Below are 25,637 nucleotides of genomic sequence, written 5' to 3' on the forward strand. Positions count from 1 at the left end.
TCCCATTCTCCTTTCCTTCCCAACTCTAGCATCCCATTGTCATCCCTTCTCAGCTCTAGCATCCCATTCTCACCCCCTTCCCAGCTCTAGTATCCCATTCTCATCTCCTTCCCAGCTCTAGCATCCCATTCTCACCCCCTTCCCAGCACTAGCATCCCATTCTCATCCCTTCCCAGCTCTAGCATCCGATTCTCACCCCCTTCCCAGCTCTAGCATCCCATTCTCATCCCTTCCCAGCTCTAGCACCCGAGTCTCACCCCCTTCCCAGCTCTAGCATCCCATTCTCATCTCCTTCCCGGCTCTAGCATCCCATTCTCATCTCCTTCCCAGCTCTAGCATACCATTCTCACCCCCTTACCAGGTCTAGCATCCCATTCTCATCTCCTTCCCAGCTCTAGCATCCCATTCTCATCTCCTTCCCAGCTCTAGTATCCCATTCTCACCCCCTTCCCAGCTCTAGTATCCCATTCTCACCCCCTTCCCAGCTCTAGCATCCCATTGTCACCCCCTTCCCAGCTCTTGCATCCCATTCTCATCTCCTTCCTTGCTCTAGCATCCCCAATGTATTACGGACACTGCAGAGAACCAGTTCATTGTTTCTTTATTACACCTAACACAGAACCTTTTCCCGTTTCTATATATATATATTAGTCAAGGTATGCCTGCTTGTACGGATCTGTGTTAACAACGCAATTCGAACTGTGGTGCATCATTTCGCTTTAATGATATATTATCCATCACCTCTTTTAAGCGACGCGGCTTTTAACCAAGCGTTGTATTCCAAAGGTCGCTTATTGCTTGTGGTCAAAGACGGATACACAAGTAGTTTCTTTATCTGCAGAAACATGATGATAGACAGTATCGACAATCCGGGTCCGATGAAAAATATACATGTCTCACATTTATCTGACAAATGAATGACGGCCTTCTTTGTCCACAGTCAGGATCGAATGGAGGTTCACGGTTATTGGCCAAAGTCGATCGTTTATGCCGATTCTTAGAAGCCATAGACATGACAATTAATGACCCAATTCACTATTTGAAACGCTCACCTCATCGCGAGCACCCGATATCATGTCAATTTGAGCAAGCTTCATCAGAGAATAGCCGTATATATCAAATACACAATTGTTTTCAAGATTTACGATAGGTCAAAGAGGCATTTTGTAACCTTAAACACACAAATGATTTGGCAGAATTGACTTCTCAGATAGCAACATGTCAAGGGATCATTGATTTGGTTGAAACAACGGACTGAATTAAAACTTCGGTTTTGTGCCCATGATCCCTAGATTGTCTGGTCCAGACAGTCCGTCGTCACGGCATTCGTGAATAATCACGTGAAGCATCGCTTTTATTTACATAAAGACAACAAAACATGCCGGAAAGCTCACTTCATCTTCCAGCGTTGTTGGCGATGTTCCAGAATTGTTATTGATATAATGATAGAGCACACACACATGGTCACAAAAGTGATAACTTTTCAAAAAATGAATTCTCTAGATAATTGTCCTGTTTTCATTTCAAAACATTCATAAAAAATGCCTAGATTCGAGATTGAGTAAGGTGTTAAAAATTGCGATATTTACGATGCAACAAATATTCAGAGACTGTTCATTGTGACTTTGTGTAACTTAAATTAAATAAAAATTATATTACACAACAGAAAATTTCCCGTGGCATGAAAACTGTCACGGTTACCAGTCAACTACAAAGCAAGGGTAGACGAGGAGGGACATAAACACCTACTGGCATCCCGGTTGTGTGACATCATTTATGACGTCATCCGTGAAACAATGCCACACCTTGTAAATTGTGGGATGTTCCTACCATTGAGTTTTTATCTATTTTTTTTAATGGCTGTACATCGGGAGAGTATTGATCTCTTTAATATACATGCCTCGTGAGATTTGTAGTATGGGTCTTCAGCAATCCATGCTTGCCATAAAAGGCGATTATGCTTGTCGTAAGAGGCGACTAATGGGATCGGGTGGTCAGGCTCGCTGACTTGATTGATACATGTCATGGTATCCCATTTGCGTGGATAGATGCTCTTGATCTCAATCACTGGACTGTCTGGTCCAGAATCGATTTTTTTACAGACCGCCGTCATATAGCTGGAATATTGCTGAGTGCGGCGTTAAACAACAAACCAGCCAATTACATGACCAGGGGCGGTTGAGTAGCCTTGTGTTTAAGACGTTCGCTCATCACAGCTAAGGCCCGGGTTCGATTCTCCACATGGGTACAATGTGTGAAGCCCATTTCCGGTATCCCCCACCGTGATATTGCTAAAAAGCGGCGTAAAATCATACTCACTTACATGAGCAGGAAACAGATGGTTTTTTACCCATATATTACTGAACTATTTTGCAAGGAGCTTCGAGAATAGTTTCAGACTATATTCCAAATTTCATTATGGTCCCTTGACCATTATCCGTCTTAATTATTGCGCGTGATATGCATTGAGATCATAAACATTTATAATTGAATTACCCCGTAACATCCGGGTTAGTCAGCAACGCATTTTTTGTGTGTAAAAAGCGATTAAAAGGATTGATGCATGTCATCGTATCCCAATTGCGAAGATCGATGCTCATAATCACAATTAAGATGCCTCTAAAAAATAAGTAATTTCAGTTTCTGCTACATTAAACACAGACAACCCAGTTTCTTTGTATGATAATAAAACACATGTCCATTATGTGTCCTGGAATATATATAAAAAAACATTAATAAACAATCCCGATACTAGTATTTAGTTTGGCAAAAAATATACCCATTCCTTCCGAAATTTAAAAAGTAAACAAAAGTAGTAAAAAACTAATAATATGTCTGTTCTTGGAATTAGATAAGAAAACATACATTTAACGAATAAAACACGTTCCAAAATGTTCAGGAATTTAGAAAAACAGAAATTCAGTTTGAACCTTGATTTTGACAAACACGTAGCAAACAGTGACACATTTCTCAACAAAAAGCTATCTTATGTATATCCATCACAGTTTGAAATTATAAAAAAGCAAATACCTGGCTATTATTAACCTTGAACCTTAACCGTCTTGGTGCCACGGGACCATATATGGCCCCTCACTTTTCTCACCCAATTAGTGCCACGGGACCGTGAGGGTTAAGTTCGGCAAACTGCAAGATAGCTGACGTCTCAGTAGAAAGATAATGGACAAAAGCTCGGATGCCTTCAGCTTCCTCAGCGTAAATCTTCTCATCATGTCAATCATTCTGTATCATGCTCCATCATTTGGCGTTACATTTCACAATTATTTAGGCACTTGAGGGTGTACTCGTTTAAAAACCTTCAACATATGTCAGATCTTGCTTGATAGAAGTGGCATTAATCTGAGGTATCATTAAACGTGAACGGTTACTACTAAATGCTTCCATATAAATCCTGCTTGGTGATGTTGCTTGTTTGTTGTTTAAAGTCGCACTCAGCAATATTCCCGCTATTTGGCGGTGGTCTGTAAAGAATTGAGTCTGGACCAGACAATCCAGTGATTGACATCATAAGCATCGATCTACGCAATTGGCACACGATGACATGCATCAGCCAAGTCAGCGAGCCTAACCGACCGATCCCGTTAGTCGCCTCTTACGACAAACATAGTCGTCTTTAACGACACGAATGGGTTGATGAAGTCGTATTCTACCCCAGATCTTCATGGGTTTGCTGGGTGATTCTAGACGGTTGTACCCTTGGGTGGTGGTACTTGTTGTTTGTTTGTTTGTTTGATTGCTTGTTTGTTGCTTAACAGCCAAGCAGCAATGTTGCAGATATATGATGGCGGCCTGTAAATAATCGAGTCAAACCACTGATATTAAGATCATCATCCCACGCTGTAGGGGTACCACAAGAGCGCTCGGTGACGTGGTTGTGTGGGTGTCGTCGTTGCTCATACTATGAATCACAGGTCCATCTGGCCCAGCCTCTATCAATTACAGGCCCTTGTTATATTGCTCACAGAAAACACAAATCCCATTCCCAGCTCTAGCATCCCATTCTCATCTTTTTTCAAGATCTAGCACCACATTCTCATCAACCTCCCAGCTCTAGCATCCCATTCTCATCTTTTTTTCCAGATCTAGCATCCCATTCTCATCCCCTTCCCAGCTCTAGCATTCCGTTCTCATCCCCTTCTCAGCTCTAGCATCCCATTCTCATCCTCTTCTCAGCTCTAGCATCCCATTCTCATCCTCTTCCCAGCTCTAGCATCCCATTCTCATCCTCTTCTCAGCTCTAGCATCCCATTCTCATCCCCTTCCCAGCTCTAGCATCCCATTCTCATCCTCTTCCCAGCTCTAGCATCCCATTCTCATCCCCTTCCCAGCTCTAGCATCTAATTCTCATCCTCTTCTCAGCTCTAACATCCCAATCTCATCCTCTTCCCAGCTCTAGCATCCCATTCTCACCCCCTTCCCTGCTCTAGCATCCCATTCTCATCCCCTTCCCAGGTCTAGCATCCCATTCTCATCCTCTTCTCAGCTCTAGTATCCCATTCTCATCCTCTTCCCAACTCTAGTATCCTATTCTCATCCCCTTCCCAGCTCTAGTATCCCATTCTCACCCCCTTCCCAGCTCTAGTATGCCATTCTCACCCCCTTCCCAGCTCTAGCATCCCATTCTCACCACCTTCCCAGTTCTAGCATCATATTCTCACCTCTTCTCAGCTCTAGCATCCCATTCTCATCCTCTTCCCAGCTCTAGTATCCTATTCTCATCCTCTTCCCAGCTCTAGCATCCCATTCTCATCCTCTTCCCAACTCTAGCATCCCATTCTCATCCTCTTCCCAGCTCTAGTATCCCATTCTCATTCCCTTCCAAGCTCTAGCATCTAATTCTCATCCTCTTCCCAGCTCTAGTATGCCATTCTCACCCCCTTCCCAGCTCTAGCATCCCATTCTCACCCCCTTCCCAGCTCTTGCATCCCATTCTCATCTCCTCCCCAACTCTAGCATCCCGTTCTCATCCCTACCCAGCTCTAGCATCCCGTTCTCATCCCTTCCCGGCTCTAGCATCCCATTCTCCTCTCCTTCCCAACTCTAGCATCCCATTGTCATCCCTTCTCAGCTCTAGCATCCCGTTCGCATCCCTTCCCGGCTCTAGCATCCCATTCTCATCCCTTCCCAGCTCTAGCATCCGATTCTCATCCCCTTCCCAGCTCTAGTATCCCATTCTCATCCTCTTCTCAGCTCTAGCATCCCATTCTCATCTCCTTCCCAGCTCTAGTATCCCATTCTCACCCCCTTTCCAGCTCTAGCATCCCATTCTCATCCCTTCCCAGCTCTAGCATCCGATTCTCATCTCCTTCCCAGCTCTAGCATCCGATTCTCATCTCCTTCCCAGCTCTAGTTTCCCATTCTCATCCCTTCCCAGCTCTAGCATCCGATTCTCATCTCCTTCCCAGCTCTAGCATCCGATTCTCATCCTCTTCCCAGCTCTAGCATCCCATTCTCACCCCCTTCCCAGCTCTAGCATCCCATTCTCATCTCCTTCCCAGCTCTAGCATCCGATTCTCATCTCCTTCCCAGCTCTAGTTTCCCATTCTCACCCCCTTCCCAGCTCTAGCATCCCATTCTCATCCCCTTCCCAGCTCTAGCATTCCATTCTCATCCCCTTCCCAGCTCCAGAATCCCCTTCTCTTCCTCTTCCCAGCTCTAACATCCCATTCTCATCTCCTTCCTTGCTCCTGCATCCCCAATGTATTACAGACACTGCAGAGAACCAGTTCATTGTTTCTTTATTACACCTAACACAGAACCTTTTCCCGTTTCTATATATATATATATTAGTCAAGGTATGCCTGCTTGTATGGATCTGTGTTAACAACGCAATTCGAACTGTGTGCATCATTTCGCTTTAATGATATATTATCCATCACCTGTTTTAAGCGACGCGGCTTTTAACCAAGCGTTGTATTCCAAAGGTCGCTTATTGCTTGTGGTCAAAGACGGATACACAAGTAGTTTCTTTATCTGCAGAAACATGATGATAGACAGTATCGACAATCCGGGTCCGATGAAAAATATACATGTCTCACATTTATCTGACAAATGAATGACGGCCTTCTTTGTCCACAGTCAGGATCGAATGGAGGTTCACGGTTATTGGCCAAAGTCGATCGTTTATGCCGATTCTTAGAAGCCATAAACATGACAATTAATGACCCAATTCACTATTTGAAACTCTCACCTCATCGCGAGCACCCGATATCATGTCAGTTTAAGCAAGTGTCATCAGAGAAACGCCGTATATATCAAAGTACACAATTGTTTTCAAGATTTACGATAGGTCAAAGAGGCATTTTGTAACCTTAAACACACAAATGATTTGGCAGAATTGACTTCTCAGATAGCAACATGTCAAGGGATCATTGATTCGGTTGAAACAACGGACTGAATTAAAACTTCGGTTTTGTGCCCATGATCCCTAGATTGTCTGGTCCAGACAGTCCGTCATCACGGCATTCGTGAATAATCACGTGAAGCATCGCTTTTATTTACATAAAGACAACAAAACATGCCGGAAAGCTCACTTCATCTTCCAGCGTTGTTGGCGATGTTCCAGAATTGTTATTGATATAATGATAGAGCACACACACATGGTCACAAAAGTGATAACTTTTCAAAAAATGAATTCTCTAGATAATTGTCCTGTTTTCATTTCAAAACATTCATAAAAAATGCCTAGATTCGAGATTGAGTAAGATGTTAAAAATCGCGATATTTACGATGCAACAAATATTCAGAGACTGTTCATTGTGACTTTGTGTAACTTAAATTGAATAAAAATCATATTACACAACAGAAAATTTCCAGTGGCATGAAAACTGTCACGTTTACTAGTCAACTACAAAGCAAGGGTAGACGAGGAGGGACATAAACACCTACTGGCATCCTGGTTGTGTGACATCATTTATGACGTCATCCGTGAAACAATGCCACACCTTATAAATTGTGGGATGTTCCTACCATTGAGTTTTTATCCATTTTTTTAAATGGCTGTACATCGGGAGAGTATTGATCTCTTTAATATACATGCCTCATGAGACTCGTGAAGATCCGGGGTAGAATAGGTCTTCAGGAACCCATGCTTGCCATCAAAGGCGACGATGCTTGTCGTAAGAGGCGACTGGCGGAATCGGGTGGTCAGGCTCGCTGACTTGATTGATACATGTCATGGTATCCCAATTGCGTGGATAGTTGCTCATGATCTCAATCACTGGAGTGTCTGGTCCAACTTAGGGTTAGGGCAACGCTTCCTGGAAGAAGTCCCATTCGCTGTCTGGGCTGCGTGCAGAGGGGCCAAGGGCCCTGAGTTGATGATGGGCCTAACCAGCCTGACTGTGCCAGGATCACCCAAATCCTCTTTGCTGCATATTCTGTTTTTAATCTGTAAATAATAATAACAGTAACAATACTGCCCCCAACATCTATCATGCAAGACGTGCACTATACCCATACCACTAACAGGAGCATACGAAACCATCCTCAAATTCCAGATGCTAGTAATACAGTTCCAGACAATGAGATATCCCAGATGTGTCCTAGTCCCAGGAAGCCATTACGTTTCTATACATATAAACTCCTTGCATATGTCGCTAACGATCATGCATACCAGCTTGATCTGTTCTGACTATATCTACAAGTGCTCTCCGCGTTTAGAGTGTGATAGGATATTACCCCAAACACATAGGCCATACATTGCCAAATTAGGCCTGAACAGTGTGTCCCAAGAAATTTCCATAATTCCCGAATTATTAGTCCATTTTAGGAAGCATTATTCCACCTCTCTAAGCGCCGCTGGTCTGTAATTGAGATTAACATATCCTTGGATGGGCATATTTGTCTAGGAAGGTCGTTGAAGTCGTCTAGCTAGGGGACGTCGCGATCCCTCACTGACGCTGCCTTTGGGGGGGTCTGCTTATTATCAGAGTTCCCCCAACCAGGAGGTACAACGATGGTGCGTTGAGAATTACAGACTTGCACTGAGGAACAGTATCATGTGGAGAAATCAGCAGTCAATCAGCTTCTTAAAACCATCAAATATTATGTCTAGAAGCCATGTGAATTATTGACAAATAACTCGCAGGATTATATCTCCGGCCATTGATGCGGAATGGCGTTATAACTCATCATGGGGTTTTAAACATGTTAAAACTTTCAATCAGCTTTGAAATAGTATTGAAGCAGCTATCGGTCGATATAATCGAACTCAATTATAAGATCAAAGCAAAATCAAATTTTACGAAATATCGTTTTATTTAATCGAGTCATAAGACTTTCCCAGAGCAGTGAGAGGAGCTTGTACTGTCATACCTTACAGTGTTTGATCAACATATAAATGTTTGCGCGTTTTCATAAAACAACATAAAATAAATAAGACCGTTTTTATTTCATTCACTCAAAATGGATAAATAATGTGTTCTTTAAAAAAAATCCTAATCCCATCACTGTTTTTCATGGTTCTGACTTGTTTAGTATTGAGCAACACACATACATGTATGTGGCGAAACTGAACCAATGACTACTGCTGTAAGAATGAGTGATTGAGTTGAGTTTAACGACGCTTTCGTCAGATGCACTAACGTCACGTTGTTTCGTCCTGAACATTGACGGTCTCTGAGAGAACCAGCTTGTTGGTACTGTGGTTACGATGAACACGAAAATGTCTCGCACCAACAATCCATGGCATTTTTGTTGTTACCTTCATGTGAGTGGCACGTAAATATTTATTTATTATTTCCCACATGCGTGTCATCTGAAATTTGACATTAAGATTAAAAAGAAAGCGGTCATTTGGGAAGGATCATCAACGTGTGTTCTGGTAGAACTGATAGTACACGGTGTTTCATTGTCACGGGACTCAGTTAACTTGCATAGCTATTTAAGCGTTAGGCTCATGCACTTTCATGATAACTACAAATAAAAGCGTGACATGGTGTACGATTTGACTTAAAGGTTAAAAAGAAACTGGTCATGTGGGAAGGATCATTAACGTGTGTTCTGGTAGAACTGATAGTACACGGTGTTTCATTGTCACGGGACTCAGTTAACTTGCATAGCTATTTAAGCGTTAGGCTCATGCACTTTGAAGATGACTACAAAACAAATGGGTGACATGGTGTAGGATTTGACTTTGTCTAAGAAATCAATTTTGTGTAATGAGTTATGATGCACAAGACAAGTCATCTATAATGGTTTTCAGTGATCCATTCATATTGTTTTCAATGTTATTTTGCCTGTTACCCCAATAGAATCTGTTTCGTCAGATACTAATAATCGAGACTAGGTATTGTATGGCGTTGACATTTTATATTAATGTCAGTGTACCGGCTGTGCTAGTCAGTGAATAAAAACAACAAATTTTGTTGTTGTTGTTTGTTCGATGTAAGGCATTTTTAACATACCAGGTGTCAGCCTCTCAGTGTTTTTTGTGTTTTTTTACAGTCACCATTATTTACAGACCGCCGTCATATAGCTGGAATATTGCTAAGTGCGGCATTAAACAACAAACCAACAACTGTCAACTCCAGGCGAGTCCTCCCGTACATACATGTGGCTGGAATGTTGCCGACTACCGCACAAAACAACATTCAGTTTATACATCTGACAAGCCGTTATGTGTAAACGCCGTGTATCTTGCGAAATTCACATTATTCATTACTGTAACCCATATTTGTACGGACGCTGGATACAAACAGTAGCTTAGTGAGTGAGTGAGTTACGATTTAAAGTCCTATCGGCAATATTTCAGCCATATACTAACTAAATCAAGTTATACATAAATACATATAGACATTAAAATCTGTCGACAAAAGAAAATAAAAGCACTAGACTTTCACAGATTTTGGTTTGGTTTGTTGTTTAACGCCGCACTCAGCGATATTCCAGCTATATGACGGCGGTCTGTAAATAATCGAGTCTGGACCAGACAATCCAGCGATTGACATCATGAACATCGATCCACGCAATTGGGATACGATGACATGCATCAACCAAGTCAGGGAGCCTGACCACCGATCACGTTAGTCGCCTCTTACGACAAGTATAGTTGCCTTTTACGACAAGCATGGGTTGCTGAAGACCTATTCCACCACGGATCATCACGGGTCCAAACCTATTCGAAGAGACGTTGTTTGTGATCAGTGTTTTACTCGGTTGTTTATGCGTTTGCATGTGAATGTCTGTTAGAATTTGCAGTAGTTAGTGTTCTGAGAATTATTTTCTCTACAGGGATTTAAACGCCGAAGCTAGAGCTTGAGTAATTCACAATTCAATTTATTTTTAGCATTTTTTATTAAAAAGTGCCGCTCTGAAAGGTAGCATTGATGGCCCCCTCGACTGTCCATATCAAACAATCATCTGCAAGCTTTCAAATCAACGTTACCTATTTGCGTCATCCATAGAAAACAATGGCCCATGGGGACACAGTGTTTTCAAGTTATCTGGCGCCGAGGCTGTTTAACCCGTGGAGATTTGATGATATATTGCACCAGTGTTTCTTTTACGTTTCGTGTTCCACGTCAACAAGTTGTAACACAATTTGAAGTGTGGAACCAAGACTATACAAAACAAATTACTGTCAAAATGCTATTACAATGATTGTCTGTTGATTTTTAAATCGTACTTGTGATGTTTTCATTTCGAGTTTGGTTTCAAATACAGACTTGGCGTGATCAAAATAACATCGTTGTGATATTCTTCAATTGAGGGCACGAGTGGCCAAGTCGTCTAAGGCGCCGCATTTCGCTGTTCAGAGTTGCTTCCCATAGACGTATCAGAACCATATAATTGTGGGTTTGAATCTCCGATCATGTTATTAGTACCATATTCGTAGTCTAATATAAGGTCTCATAACTTAGGACGTTCCTCCCATTATGATATTAAGGAGACACACAATGACATGACGGACATATTATCCAAAGGAAAACTCAACTCACTCACTCACTCACTCACTCACTCACTCACTCTGGTACTCCGTTACCAACATGCCTAGGCCTCGATGGACACATCTCTCTGACATTTATCTGGAGCTTTTAAATGCCACATGCGCACTGACCAACACCATGTTGGTAAAGGTTACTGCAAGTTCTTTAAATCGTCATCTGAAGGGATTTCTGTGGCTAGAGTCCCTGATCATGTCTGGATTACAGTGTGCATTTTTTGTCTTTATTTCTTACACAACTCCATATTGCGGATATTACACGCGTTCTTGAAGTACGACTTAAGTAACACTCATACCTCAGTAATACATGACATGTTATCAGTATTTACCAAAGTGTCAAAACCCTTATCTTTTATAGTCGAACAACGTACTCGAGAAAACTATTCACGGATTCCGCGGATTAGGGAACGGTAAAAATAAAAATACCTGCTGCTCTTGAGCCACGGCGATAATCCAGCTGACACTCATACCTGCCGCTATCTAAGAGGCCCGACTTATAAACCTGCCGCTCATCATCTCTTATAACTCAGGTTTTGCTATCTCCATCCAGTCTGGATTAGAAGTAGAAACATGTAAGTCAAGACGAGGAAGAGTCAGCTCATGTGCTGGTTGTTGGTAGCTAAAACTTCTATACGACTCTTGCTCAAAAGGACCGCCTCCGTGGTCTAGTGGTAGAGCATCCGCCCGGAGAGCAGAAGGTCCGGGGATCGATCCCCAGCCGCGTCATACCAAAAGACGTTAAAAGATGGTACTTGTTGTTAAAACAAGGACTGGTCGGCTCGGAGTCTGAGTGTCTGAGTGTCTGAGTGGGGTATTCATGTTAAACTTCGGCATGGTATCTCAGTGAGCTAGCACTATAAATCGGCATCAGTCCGGACTAGATCGAAGCCTTAAAACCACTTTTGAGCAAGGCGAGGTGAGGTGTACTATAGTACAAGCAACCACACAAACACACACACACGTACATGCACGTCGCTATATAAGTGCAATAATCTTGGACTCGACGTTCAACCCAATTTCACCTCACCTCACCTTGCCCAAAAGTGGTTTTAAGGCTTCGACAAAGCTTTCAAAGAGAAAAGTGTTATGGTAGACACGTGGAGAATATTTCCAAATCAGTGACAAAAACCATGTTCGATGGAATTCCCTATTTAGACTTGAGCCATATGTTCCTTTGTTTTGTAATAAACAATTAACTTGCCCTTGCATGTGTTTGTGACAGGTGTCAGCGGTGGGACAGGATACGCTCACCTTAGGCGAATGCCTAGTATCATGACTATTTAATAGTGATTCATAAACACATGCTCGTGATATAGTCGGAATTGTAAATCGATTTGCTTTTAGCAGAGATTTCTTATGATTATGGAAAGAATTATGTCAATTTTATTTCTCCGAGTCAACCATTATATTCCTCATATTCTGGATACTAGGGGCGGTGTTAATATTAAATATCCCAATGTCAATTGCAGAAAAAATTAGTAAGCGCGTTTAAACGTATTTTTTTTTTATAACCAAGGAACGCGGTATGTGTTGAGGGACCAAACATGATCATCCTGGCAAATCAAGAATCAGAAGCACCGGCCTGGTCGTAATCATAGTCTGGGATTCAAAAGCAATACCACAGGATCCTGACCCGTCTAAGGGAATTAATCACGCACTGCAGTTATATAGATAAACGTCATGCAGACTCCATCAAGGATGCAGCCTTGTTTGTTGGGTATTTTTGTTTGTTTTTGTTGTTGTTGTTTTGTTTTTGTTTTGTTGTTGTTTTTTTGTGTGTGTTTTTTTTGTTGCTTGTTGTTGGGGTTTTTTGGGTTTGTTTTTGTTTTTTGTTTGTTTTTTTTTGGGGGGGGGGGGTGTTCTAGATTAGTTAGGGTCCATTTTTTTCCCTTTGGGCCAGGGTTCTTAGCGTCATGAGTGGTAATTACAGAACTTAAAGGTCTTCATTACTTTCTAATTACGTCTGTAACCATGCCATTTCAAAGTTTGTAACAAATCGAATCTGGACCAGACAAACTGGTGATTGTTGCAATGAGCAGCGTCCAACGCCGACGGGGTACGATATCATGCAATGAACAAAGTCACCAAGCCTGACCATCTGATTCTTGTAGTCACATCGTACGACAAACAAAGCTTGTAAGGGACCTATCCTAACCCGAATCACCAAGGGCGTCCATTAGTAAGCCCTACCTTTAACAGGAAATATGGCGCAGATCTAAGAATCCGGATCTAATCTGAGACCTTCGTGATCTGAGTTTTACATATAACAAGCGAGCGAGAGACCGTGTGGTCAAGGAGGGCCTTCACGCCATGGCTTCTCCTGATCACGACACTCGATCTTCCTGATCAGACAAAGTACACAATGGTGCTTCATACGTCAACCTCAGCTCCCAGTAGCAGATTGTGTTACCCACGTCAAATGCCAGATAGCAGTCACACACGGTCCGTCCAGCACAGATAATAAGACAATCGAATAAAGGCCTCTGCCCAGCCACAAAATATATATTGGGATATTGCCAAGGGGAAATCTGAAATCAGTTTACCGGATTCGTACATAGCTGTTCATGAGATTTACTCTGTTGGTTGATTCAGACACTGTTAAATGAATCAGACACAGAAGACAACCTGTGTTTAATATTGGAGGATCTGGTGTGTGTCAGGTGCAAAATCAAGACACTAAAGTAATCACGACGCAGTATTGCGAGTGACCGCTCAGGCTGAGTATGTGTCGTCTATGACTGAATGTCCATCACAGACACCGTTATTCGCTATCTCTCTCCGCCCTCCTGACTTCAGTAGATTGTTGTATGTAGGATGTCGAGGATTTTTCGTGTAACCTTTGATCTGGCATGTGGGTTTTGACATTACCGATAACACCTGTCGCATTGCCAACGTTTCCCACCGATAGAGGCTACTAAGTGTCTACGTCGGACACTGTTTTTTTTATTATTACCAGGGCAGTATAATTATAGTGTAGATTGTATACTTTTCAGAGTAGGTTGCAGACGCCAAGTTCGAGATGAAGAACGTTTCAATGATAGATCGCAGCATAAGTGAGAGATCGCAGTCCATAAAGGAGTTCTTAAGGCAAAATAGCGGTGAATATTATGATACAAACAGGCAACCACACACACACACACACACACCCACGCACGCACGCACGCACGCACGCACGCACGCACGCACACACACACAGGTATACAGATGCAATAATCTTAAACGCGATGTTAAAATCGTTGCCCACTTGAGATGTGCGGTGTTGGCGTCCCAGTATGTCTATGGTATATCACTGAGGTCAGATTAACAGTCAAGGGTCATGTTAATTCATATATATATACCTTAAACCTTAAACAAATGGTCGTACTTTATGAAAGGCGGTGCCTCAACCTGAACATAGGATCAGGGGAATAATAAGCACCAATTTACACAATTAATGCTTGTTTGTTTGAACTTTAGCCAGTAATAGTTGGAATTGATTCCCAAAAAGTATGCTTGTTCGTATGGTACAGACTCGAGCATTTACAGGACGTCAACAAACACACAAACACGAGGCATAAAGCGGCAGTCAGCTATATTGCAGTCCTGTCACGGCGGCCTGTGAAAACTGAAGTCATGAACTGTGCAACCTACAATGTCACCTAACCCGATTATTTTGTCACATCTTACGTCAAACATTTGTTAGCGGGTGAGCGGTTTGCTTGCCTTTGCGTGTGTTTGTGTCGAGTGTCGCCGGTGGGAGACACTGAATGCACTAGCGACAATATACTGTAGTTGGTATCTTGCTTCCAATAGCCTGGCGACGTTGTTCCGTTCTGTTTCAACAAGCTGTAGCATAAGGTCTCAGTTGAACAGTTCCCCATAACGTTTTGACAGTCGAGACCGACCAGCCATAACCCAGCCACAACTACAACGCATGCATTTTTATAGACCTTTTCATGATATTGAACGACTCGTGAAGATCCGGGGTAGAATAGGTCTTCAGCAACCCATGCTTGCCATAAAAGGCGACAATGCTTGTCGTAAAAAGTGACTAACAGGATCGGGTGGTCAGGCTCGCTGACTTGGTTGATGCATGTCATCGATCCCAATTGCGTGAATCGATGTTCATGATGTAAATCACAGGATTGTCTGGTCCAGACTCGATTATTTACAGACCGCCGTCATGTAGCTGGAATATTGCTTCGTTAAACAACAAACAAACACAGGTAAACAATTTCTTTTTGGTGTGGTGATATGCATTTTATCATACATCGTGCACGGCGCCGAAGGTTATTTGGAGGCACGGGTGGCCCAGTCGTTTCAGGCGTCGCGATTCCCTGTGCAGAGTTGCGTCCCTTGGACACGCCAGAAACCTATGATTGTTGGTTCGAATCCCTGTTCACCCCGATTATTAACTAGGTTTGTCAGCACCAAACCTGTGCTCGTGGGTTTCACCGAAGTGGTAAACGTCTGAGACCTGCATCACATCGGGCTTTCCTCCCACATTAAGCTGACACGCCGTGATATAACTGGAATAATGTTAAAAGCGGCGTGACCCAACTCACTCACTCCTAGGTTATTTGAAGCACATGGTTCGACGGACTGTTGTCTGTAGCCTGTCGGTAATACAAGTTCTACGACTTAAGGGCTGGTTGAAGTTCGGAATGCCTCCTTATCCAGCGCGTACAACATGAAATGGACAGCTTGTCAGCTGCATTGGAGGACTTCCGTGTGACAAGGCGTATGGCTGATTGGCAGCTCGATTGGGCTCGAAAGAAAAATGTCCTCCATCTTGAGTGAACATTTTGTCATGCTGTTAGCTAATGAATCTTTGTTTTGAAATAGAAGAAGCCGTGAACACATGCTCATAATGTCAACCGCTGGATTGTCTGGTCCAGACTCGATTATTTACAGACCGCCGTCATATAGCTGGAATATTGCTGAGTGCGGCGTAAAACAACAAACAAACAAACAAACAACAAACTAGGACTTCTTGGGGTCATGCTCACCGTGTACTCTGTGTAGTATGTGCGTTGGTGCAGGGTATGACGACACCGCTATTCTGACGCCCAAAGTTGTCACTGCAATTACAAAGGCTTCACTGTGTGAGAGGATTACATTCAGTGATGAAAGATGCTTTCAGAAGCTGAAGAATGTGGAAGAGATTGATTAACTTTCAGAAAAACAAAAAAACAGACGTCGGTTCATTGCTGACAAATATTGTTTTGATTACATGATTGAAAATACTAAACAACCGCTATGCCGTTGTTAATCCCATTTTTTTTCTCCACTGGAAGGTAAGTAATTATTGACTGTGAGGTGACGTGAAGTGGGGGTTAACTTCGCGTTCAAGGTTATTGCCCTTATATAGCTACGTGTGTGCGTGCGTGCGTGCGTGCGTGCGTGCGTGTGTGCGTGCGTGTGTGTGCGCGCGCGCGTGTGTGTGCGTGTGTGTGAGTGTGTTCGGACTAATGCTGGTTTTATAGTACTACCCCACTGAGATACCACAGTTTAACCTGGATATCCCACCAGTCCTGCTTTAATCCTCTTAACGCCGAACGCCAGGCAGGGTAACATCAATTACCATATTTTATAGTATTTTGTATGATGCGTCCTGGGGTTCGATCCACCGGCTCTCCAGGCAGACGCTTTATCCTCTTACGACAAGCATATTCGCCTTTTACGGCAAGCATGGGTTGCTGAAGACCTTTTCTACCCCTGGAATCCCTGAAGAATTGTAGTTTAACCCTAACCCTAATCTAACCCTAACCCTAACCCCAACCCTAACCCTATCCGTGGATCCGTGAGTAAAGCTTCAATATTAAAGCCGAAAACATGTTAAGCTCGAAAACTCAACCATGATCCAAACCCTCATCTAACCCTAACCCTAACCCTAACCCTAACCCTAACCCTAACCTGACCGATGATTTCGACTGTCATGAATCACTACATGTAGTTCAACTTACCAACATTATCATTGAAGATGAAATGCTTATCTGTGAGCTGCAACTTTCGTTATGCTGTGGCACCGCCTGCGTGGTCTAATGGTACAGCGTCCGCCCAGAGTGTGAAAGATTGGGGGTTCGATGCCCGGGCGCGACATACGAAAAGACGTTAACACTTGTTGTTACCCTGCCTGGCGCTCGGCATTAATGGGCTGATACAAGGTCTGGTCGGCCCGGTGTCATTATACCGTGTCAGAGTGGGGTATTCATGTTAAACTGCAGCGGACACTATAAAAACTACATCAGGCCAGTACAATCACGCACGCACGCACGCACGCACGCACGCACGAACGCGCGCATGCATGCATGCATGCATGCACGTCGCTATATAGGTGCAATAATTTTGAAGACTGTCCTGGAAAAATTGTTGTTTAACACCGCACATGACGCCAGCTACATGATGTCAGTCTGTACAAAATCCCACAATTATGGACCACACAATCATGGTTCTGTGTGGGGTTTTTTTTTAAGTGAACAATTGCCTTGCCTTTGCATGTGTTATTGACGGGTGCAATCGACAGCGGAAAATTCGTTTACATTTTCGCGAATACCTGTTATCATCACTCCTTGACACTGAGTCATAAACAGTGATTCATATGATACAGTCGGAATAGATTCTGCTTGTAGCGGAGATGATTTATTATCATGGAAGGGGGTTTGTAGCTTTTATGTATGATTATTGAAAGAGATTTGTCGCCTTTAATTATAGACCATTTGAAATACAAACTAGGGGATCTTTGAACAGATTTCAGATGAAAATTCGGGAACCATGTTCTGCCACAAACGAGAACGAATGTCGTAAAGTTGATAGTATACGTTATTTGACTCCCTGGGGCTATACCATTTTGAAAATGGCTTTTGAAGATCCAAATGCAACAGAAAGTTGTACTGAACAAGTGGTTTCTTTTGTTTGTTAAAAAAGCTGAATTACGAGCGCACATGTGATGGGGATTATGGTAATCATCATGACTTTAAAGAGAATCGCGGCGCCTAAGACGACATGGCCACCTGTGTCCCCAAATACCGATAAGAAATTGTTTACCTTTGTTTTGTTTTTGTTGTTTAACGCCGCACTCAGCAATATTGCTGCTATATGACGGCGGTCTGTAAATGATCGAGTCTGGACCAGAAAATCCAGTGATTGACATCATGAGCTTCGATCCACGCTATTGGGATACGATGAAGTTCATCAACCAAGCCAGTGGGCCTAACCAGCCGACCCCGGTAGTCGCCTCTAACGACAATGATAGTCGCCCTTTACGGCAAGCATGGGTTGCTGAAAACCTATTCTACCCCGGATCTTCACGAGTATTGATTCACGTACATGTGAATGCACATCATAAAATTTGACAAAGAACTACTTGAATCAAACGTGCCAAATCTGCCAATTTCTTAGCCTAGTCCCCTGTAAGACGGGATGAGGATATATAGACTCTGTATGTTGATAATGTACGTACAATCATATAACTTTAACGCTGGAGGATAGTTAGTCTCGATTATCTGCCGAAACAGATAAGGCCTTTTCAATTTCGATTCGTCCCGATTCCTCTCGTTTTCAAGCCGAATCTGATCCGATTTGTATCTTCCGCATAGTAAAGAACGACCGAATCTGTCCCGACAGCGTCCCGATTCTCCCGAATGCGATCCGACAGAGATCAGACAGTGACCGGTCAGTGAACCGACAAAGATGGTTCGCATTCGGCAAGATCTGGACGCAATCTGGACTCAATCGACAAGAATCGGCAATGAACAATTCATGCCCGTTTATCACGACAGCGTCCCGATCCACAGGACACCGTCCAGACAACACAGGACATTGTTACGATTTTGATCCGATACAGCAGAATCTATCACGACATAGTCACGATTGTAATCCGACCAGACAAAATCGGCTGAGTTTCCCGAATATTACGGGACGCACCATACTGTCGGGAGTGCTTGGCCGACCTCTCTGGACCTTTCCCGATCCGTAGGACTCTGTAACGAACGTACATGACTGCGTTCAGACAATGATAGGACATTCCAGATCAATTAGGATAGTAACCCGATTTTTTTTTTCACTTTTCGTGTCGTAGCGCTGTCTGATCTCAAACGGCAGCCTAAATCGGCACTGTGTGAACCTGGCCTTACGCCGCGCAGCAGTACTCCTGACATATGACGATGGGCCATCAAGCGACGGGCAAGAACATCCAATCACACAGTAGCGCATTTACTGATTTTTAAAAAATAAAAACGACATGTTTTTTTGCATTACGTCTGCTACAAGTGCAGAAATTCTGCTGCTTATGAGAAAAGAGAAATGTGGCACGAAATCACCCCAGCAGAAAACGACGAAGACAGTTCTCCGCGTCCAAGGCGGCACCCTTCAAATACGTACATGGAAATCTGTGGTTTTATTGCTCTTTCCAAATCTCCGAATATCTGATACTGTATAATGTGCCCTAATTACAAAGATAAGACTCGACTGAAGTAGATTTCTACTTCAAAATGCCTATCCGCGCAGCTCAAGCCATACATATTCTCACAAACATTTAATCTTTATATGACGCCCATTCCATAAGTCGTATTAAAGTATCCTTACACACGACATGTGAATGTTTTTTCAATGTTCATGAATTTAACAATAAATGTCTTTGTGAGTTTGAAGTGACATTGCAAAAGTTTCATATAATGCTCTACGACTACTATGGGGCTGTTTGTTTGTTTGTTTGTTTGTCTGTATGTTTATTTGTGTGTTTGTTTTGGGTTTTTCGCCATGGTCAGGACATTTCCAGCTATACGTGTCTCGCGGCGGTCTGTAAGTAAACGAATGCGAACCAGGTAAACCAATGACTGAAAACATGTGCATACGTACGGAAGCGTAGTGGGGCCACGGTGACACGTTGACCAGATAGGACCTACTATCTCCTACGTAGGACCTATTAGCTCTTTCGTAGGACTTAGTATCGCATAGAATTACTATCTACTACGTAGGACATAGTATGGCCTAGAATTACTCTCTCCTACGTAGGACTTCCTATCCCATACGTAGGACTAACTATCTCCTACGTAGGTCTTATTATCTCTTACGTAGGACTTAGTATGGCCTAGAATCACTATCTACTTCGTAGGACTTAGTATCTCCTACGTAAGAGATACTAAGTCCTACTACGTAGGAGAAACTTAGACAAAAAAATTCACCGTGGCCCTACTACGTTTCCGTACATACGTGCCTCGACATACACGCCCTTTAAACCGATTTGTTCCCGAAAATAATAGAGAAAAGAAGTAATTAATCGCTGACAAAATATGTGTTGTGAAACAAAATTAAATTGTTCAGCTCTTCTTTTCACAGACTGAAATGTGTGTTTACAATCAGTGATCGAAAAATATTTCTTGTCTATTTAAAAAAAATCCCAGCCCCAAAATGAAAAAGACTGCGGACCGCGATTTGAGTCACTGTCGGCTTTTCACCCACATTAAACTGACAATCTACACTTATGAAGAGCGTAGCGACTACACATTAGTTGAAGATTGGGATTAGATTTGGCCTTCAGCAACCCATGTTTGCAGTTAGAGGCCTCTAAAGGGACTTGGTGGATGCATGTCTTCGTATCCCAAATGCATAGATCGATGCCTATGATGTCAATCACTGGATTGTCTGGTCCAGACTCGAATATTTACAGACCACTGTCATACAGCTGGAACATTGCTGAATGCAGCGTAAAACAACAAACAAACAGTTATGAAAACGCTCGGATCTTCATTAAGTTATTATGAAATAGTTGGTACAGCGCTCAGACAACGACGGAGACGAAAGATACATAACACTGAAATAATCCGGTTTGGAAACAGTGTGGGATTATTCAATCGGCAAGAATTAATTCAACCGTAAATAAAATATGAACACAATTATTCAAGGTGTTACAACGTTATTCAACATCCGCAGATGGCAGAATAATTGCTCGATATTTATATTGTTGTTATGGGTGCCATTTTCAAAATGAAATTATCGAGGTGTGATTATTCAACCGGAATTGCATTGCTTGAAGTCCGAACTCCTGGTTCAGTCATCCGCTCACAACTTGCACTGTTTCGAGAGTGATTGTGGGAATATGTTTTTTCGTAGCCCTTAGCAGTTTTCCAGCAATATCACTACGGTAAAAGAATAAATGGCTTAACACTTTTTTTCCCATGTGGGGAATCGAACCCGGGTATTCGGTCTTACCACTTTAACCACTCGGCTACCCCAAGCCATAATGCACTAGAAATTGTATGGCAAAATAAAATACAAGAGTCCATGTTTCATGAACAGATCCAACCTTAGATTTAACAAAGGGATCCTACCGCTGAAAGGCCTCGACATCACGTTGGACTCTCATTTGAGGGTTAAGGGTAACATACATACACTTCTGGATAGGTACTGGGCATATTTATGACGGGGAAAGTATTAAACATACTAACTTCTTGGACAGTATTGCTAGGATAGTATTGAGTATGCTTCTCCCCTAGAAAGTATTGAACGTACTTCCTGCTGGGAAAGTATTGAGCATGCTTCTCACCTAGATAGTATTGAGCGTACTTCCTGCTAGGATAGTATTGAGTATGCTTCTGCCCTAGAAAGTATTGAGCGTACTTCCTGTTGGGATAGTATTGAGCATGTTTCTCACCTAGAAAGTATTGAGCGTACTTCCTGCTGGGATAGTATTGAGCATGTTTCTCACTTAGAAAGTATTGAGCGTACTTCCTGCTGGGATAATATTGACCATACTTCTCACCTAGAAAGTATTGAGCGTACTTCCTGCTGGGATAGTATTGAGCATGCTTCTCACCTAGAAAGTACTGAGCGTACTTCCTGCTGGGATAGTATTGAGCTTGCTTCTCACCTAGAAAGTATTGTGTGTACTTCCTGCTGGGATAGTATTGAGCATGTTTCTCACTTAGAAAGTATTGAGCGTACTTCCTGCTGGGATAATATTGACCATACTTCTCACCTAGAAAGTATTGAGCGTACTTCCTGCTGGGATAGTATTGAGCATGCTTCTCACTTAGAAAGTATTGAGCGTACTTCCTGCTGGGATAGTATTGAGCTTGCTTCTCACCTAGAAAGTATTGAGCGTACTTCCTGCTGGGATAGTATTGAGCTTGCTTCTCACCTAGAAAGTATTGAGCGTACTTCCTGCTGGGATAGTATTGAGCTTGCTTCTCACCTAGAAAGTATTGAGCGTACTTCCTGCTGGGAAAGTATTGAGCATGCTTCTCACCTAGAAAGTATTGTGTGTACTTCCTGCTGGGATAGTATTGAGCATGTTTCTCACTTAGAAAGTATTGAGCGTACTTCCTGCTGGGATAATATTGACCATACTTCTCACTTAGAAAGTATTGAGCGTACTTCCTGCTGGGATAGTATTGAGCATGCTTCTCACTTAGAAAGTATTGAGCGTACTTCCTGCTGGGATAGTATTGAGCTTGCTTCTCACCTAGAAAGTACTGAGCGTACTTCCTGCTGGGATAGTATTGAGCTTGCTTCTCACCTAGAAAGTATTGAGCGTACTTCCTGCTGGGATAGTATTGAGCATGCTTCTCACTTAAAAAGCATTGAGCTTACTTCCTGCTGGGAGAGTATTAAGCATGCTTCTCACCTAGAAAGTATTGAGCGTACTTCCTGCTGTGAAAGTATTGAGCATGCTTCTCACTAGGAATGTATTGAGCAAACTTCCTCCTGTGAAAGTATTGAATATACTGCCTTCTGGAAAAAATAGTAAGCATACTTCCTACTGAACATATTGTACTACTGGAATTCTCCTCCGGAAAAAATAATTTATCCTCAGTTTTTAATCCCAAGATCAAATTGTTGAAGCGAAGGCAACAAGATATGCAGCAAATTCCCAGGCACTCACACCCAGTATTAATGGTGGGTACCTTCGAGTGTTTAACTCAATCGCTGATTATCTATTGTCCACAATGCAAGCACAGGCAGCTAAAGCGATGCCATATTCAAATGGTATTTTACTTCCATAACTTGATCGTCACCATAAATATTATGGTTGAAAGAATACCAGTGCGACGTCAACCTCCCTCACTCACTCATTCGCTCACTCCCCAAACCACCTTCCAAAACACTCACTCAATAACTCACTGATACAGATTGTTAATTCAATAAATGAATATACATGGTATATTTCTAATTAATGATAGCGGTCAGGATCCAAAACAGAAAGGTGTTTCTTCGGCTACCTTCAATATTTAGTCCTTACCTTATTTTGTCAGTGTGTTAAATTCTTAAGATTACCTCCTTCCAATTTCGCAAACGCTACATTTCCCAATTAAAAAATCAGATTTCATAAATACAGCCGGTGTATGACTTTGAACTATTTTTTTTCTGAAATAACAGTATTTCTGAAAATCGATCATTGTATACAATAACACATTTCACAATGTTATAACAGAATTTAATTAATATTTAATTAATGCAACTGACGTTTTATTTGAACGTCCTGGTTGTCTTGTAGTTATTTCTCAAGGGGACATTTAAAAGCCAAAGCTAGAGTGTTTGCCATTAACAACTCAATTTAAACGCTATTTTTAGCCTTTGTATTGGAGAGTCTGCCAATGCCGCCATGACAGACAGTGTTGATGTCCCCGTCGACTATCTATGTCAGCCAATCAGTTGCAAGCTTTCAACACCCCGTTACTTATTTGCGTCATCAGGCGATACAGTGGTCTTCAGGGACCTAGGTGTTTTTTCAATGACTTCTGGCTCCTGGGCTGTTCAAATGAGAGTGTAGACCAAATGCGAAAGTTTTCCCTTGAGGTCGTTGGTGTCAGAAGGTAACGCATACGGATTTGCATGATATAATCTTCGCATAAACGTTTGCAATCTGATGGAACTTACAGATGGCAGGCTAGGTTGACAAGTAAAGGTTCGCGAATACTGCGAGTACATAAGGTTTAGTTTGACAGGGGCGCCACACGGTTTAGCATGAGACTAACATATATATGAGGTGGTTTGGATTTAAATAACATGACATTTGTAAATAATTTCAGGGTAACTGGTTTTCGGTTGTGTTTCATAGTATCTTGACGATCACTAGGCTTGGTTTAAGAAAACCTTGAGGATCACGTGGCTCGGTTTCAAGGTATCTTGGGGATCCCGAGACTCAGTTTCAGAAGTTTTCGGGAGCCTAACTAATGCCTTGAATGCTGTAAACTTTTTTAACAAGAGTCTAATGACAACAAAGGGTTGAGCACCTTAGCTCACCCAGTGACATAACATAATTATTTCACAACAAAACATAAAATGTGTTATTTTATGAGCATAGACAATATGGTCCAATGAAATAGGCAAACATTAAAGTTTGTATTAAAAAGAGAGGACTACCATCTTACAGATATGTTGGAGTCAGAACATTGACAAAGTACGCTACATGTACGCAGCACCCGCGTAGATCCGGGGTAGAACAGGTCTTCAGCAACCAGCATAGCCGAATGCTTTACCAGCCGTAGAAATAAGCTAACTGATTGCATAGTTTACATACCTATAACATGAAGTGGGTCTTCATGGACCTGTGAAGATCCGGGGTAGAATAGGTCTTCAGCAACCCCTGTATACCCTAAAAGGCGACGATGCTTGTATTAACAGGCGACTAACGGGATCGGATGTTCAGGCTTGGTTTATGCATCTCATCGTATATGAGAGAGAGAGAGAGCTTTATTTCATTGGCTCTAAAAGTAAAACAACATCTTTATTCATATGGTTTTGGCCTTGTTTGGAATAGTCAAGGAGTAAATCATATTGGTTTTATTGATAACTATAAAACAAGATGTATTGATATAGATAACCAACAATGGTCTTATGGTTTAAGAACTAAGAGACTGTGTCCATTTTGTGTAAGACCTGAAGTGCAATCTGAATATCATTTTTGTTTACATATTATGACAGTTTGAGACGTAATTATGCACCTTCTTATTTGTACATAAATGTAACTTTTGATAAATTTGTAACACTCTCTGCATCTAAAACCCCATGCATAATTAATGCTTTAGCTAAATTTATATTTCATGCTTTTAAAAAGCGTAATAACCTTCTCATTGGCGCTGAAATTGTCTAACTCTAATATTATGTATTGTATAAAGAGCCGGTGGCCCCTTTACTGAAATAAAGCTCTCTCTCAACGCCGTTATATGACTGAAATATTGGTGAGTGCGGCGTTAAACAACAAACAAACAAACAAACAAAAAAACATACACTAAATGTTCCCAGGAACCAGTGCTAACCCGACCCCCAACCTAGTCCTACCTCTCAAAACCTAGCTTTCTCTGAATTTCAAATAGGATAATATATATATAGAGAGAGAGAGGTTATCACGAGAGTGTGTTCGGGGTGGTAAATATCCTGTATTAGGAATAAACATTGTATTTAGCGAGCCTTGGCGAGCTAAATACATAGTGCTTATTCCTAATACAGGATATTTACCATTCCCCAAACACACAAGCGTGATAACCTCTTTATCATATAATGTCATTCTTTAATTCTGTGCTTTAAAATCGCTTTTCCTCTCTCACAAACATTACCGAAACATTGGGAGTTTTCCTGGAATGCGCGCATTAATATTTATTACGTCCATGGTAAGTGATGTGTCAGTCGGACAGTGACAGTACCCAATATAGTTCCAACTGAAATCTGTTTCTTATACACTGGCGAAGCAACA

The 25,637-nt window shown here is 42.1% G+C and overlaps 1 protein-coding gene across 1 annotated transcript in view; it reads right to left on the reverse strand.

Annotated features, from left to right (window-relative positions):
• LOC139464636 (uncharacterized) overlaps positions 1 to 25,637 on the reverse strand; it is a 64,965-nt gene that overhangs the window by 38,414 nt on the left and 914 nt on the right. The window contains exon 2 of the mRNA XM_071246161.1: positions 21,455 to 22,486. Within this exon, the coding sequence (XP_071102262.1) occupies positions 21,455 to 22,486 (1,032 nt within the window). The remainder of the gene's footprint in view (positions 1 to 21,454; positions 22,487 to 25,637) is intronic.

This window comes from Haliotis cracherodii, unplaced genomic scaffold, assembly GCF_022045235.1.
Source record: "Haliotis cracherodii isolate W230 unplaced genomic scaffold, xgHalCrac1.p SCAF_17, whole genome shotgun sequence".
NCBI lineage: Eukaryota > Metazoa > Mollusca > Gastropoda > Lepetellida > Haliotidae > Haliotis > Haliotis cracherodii.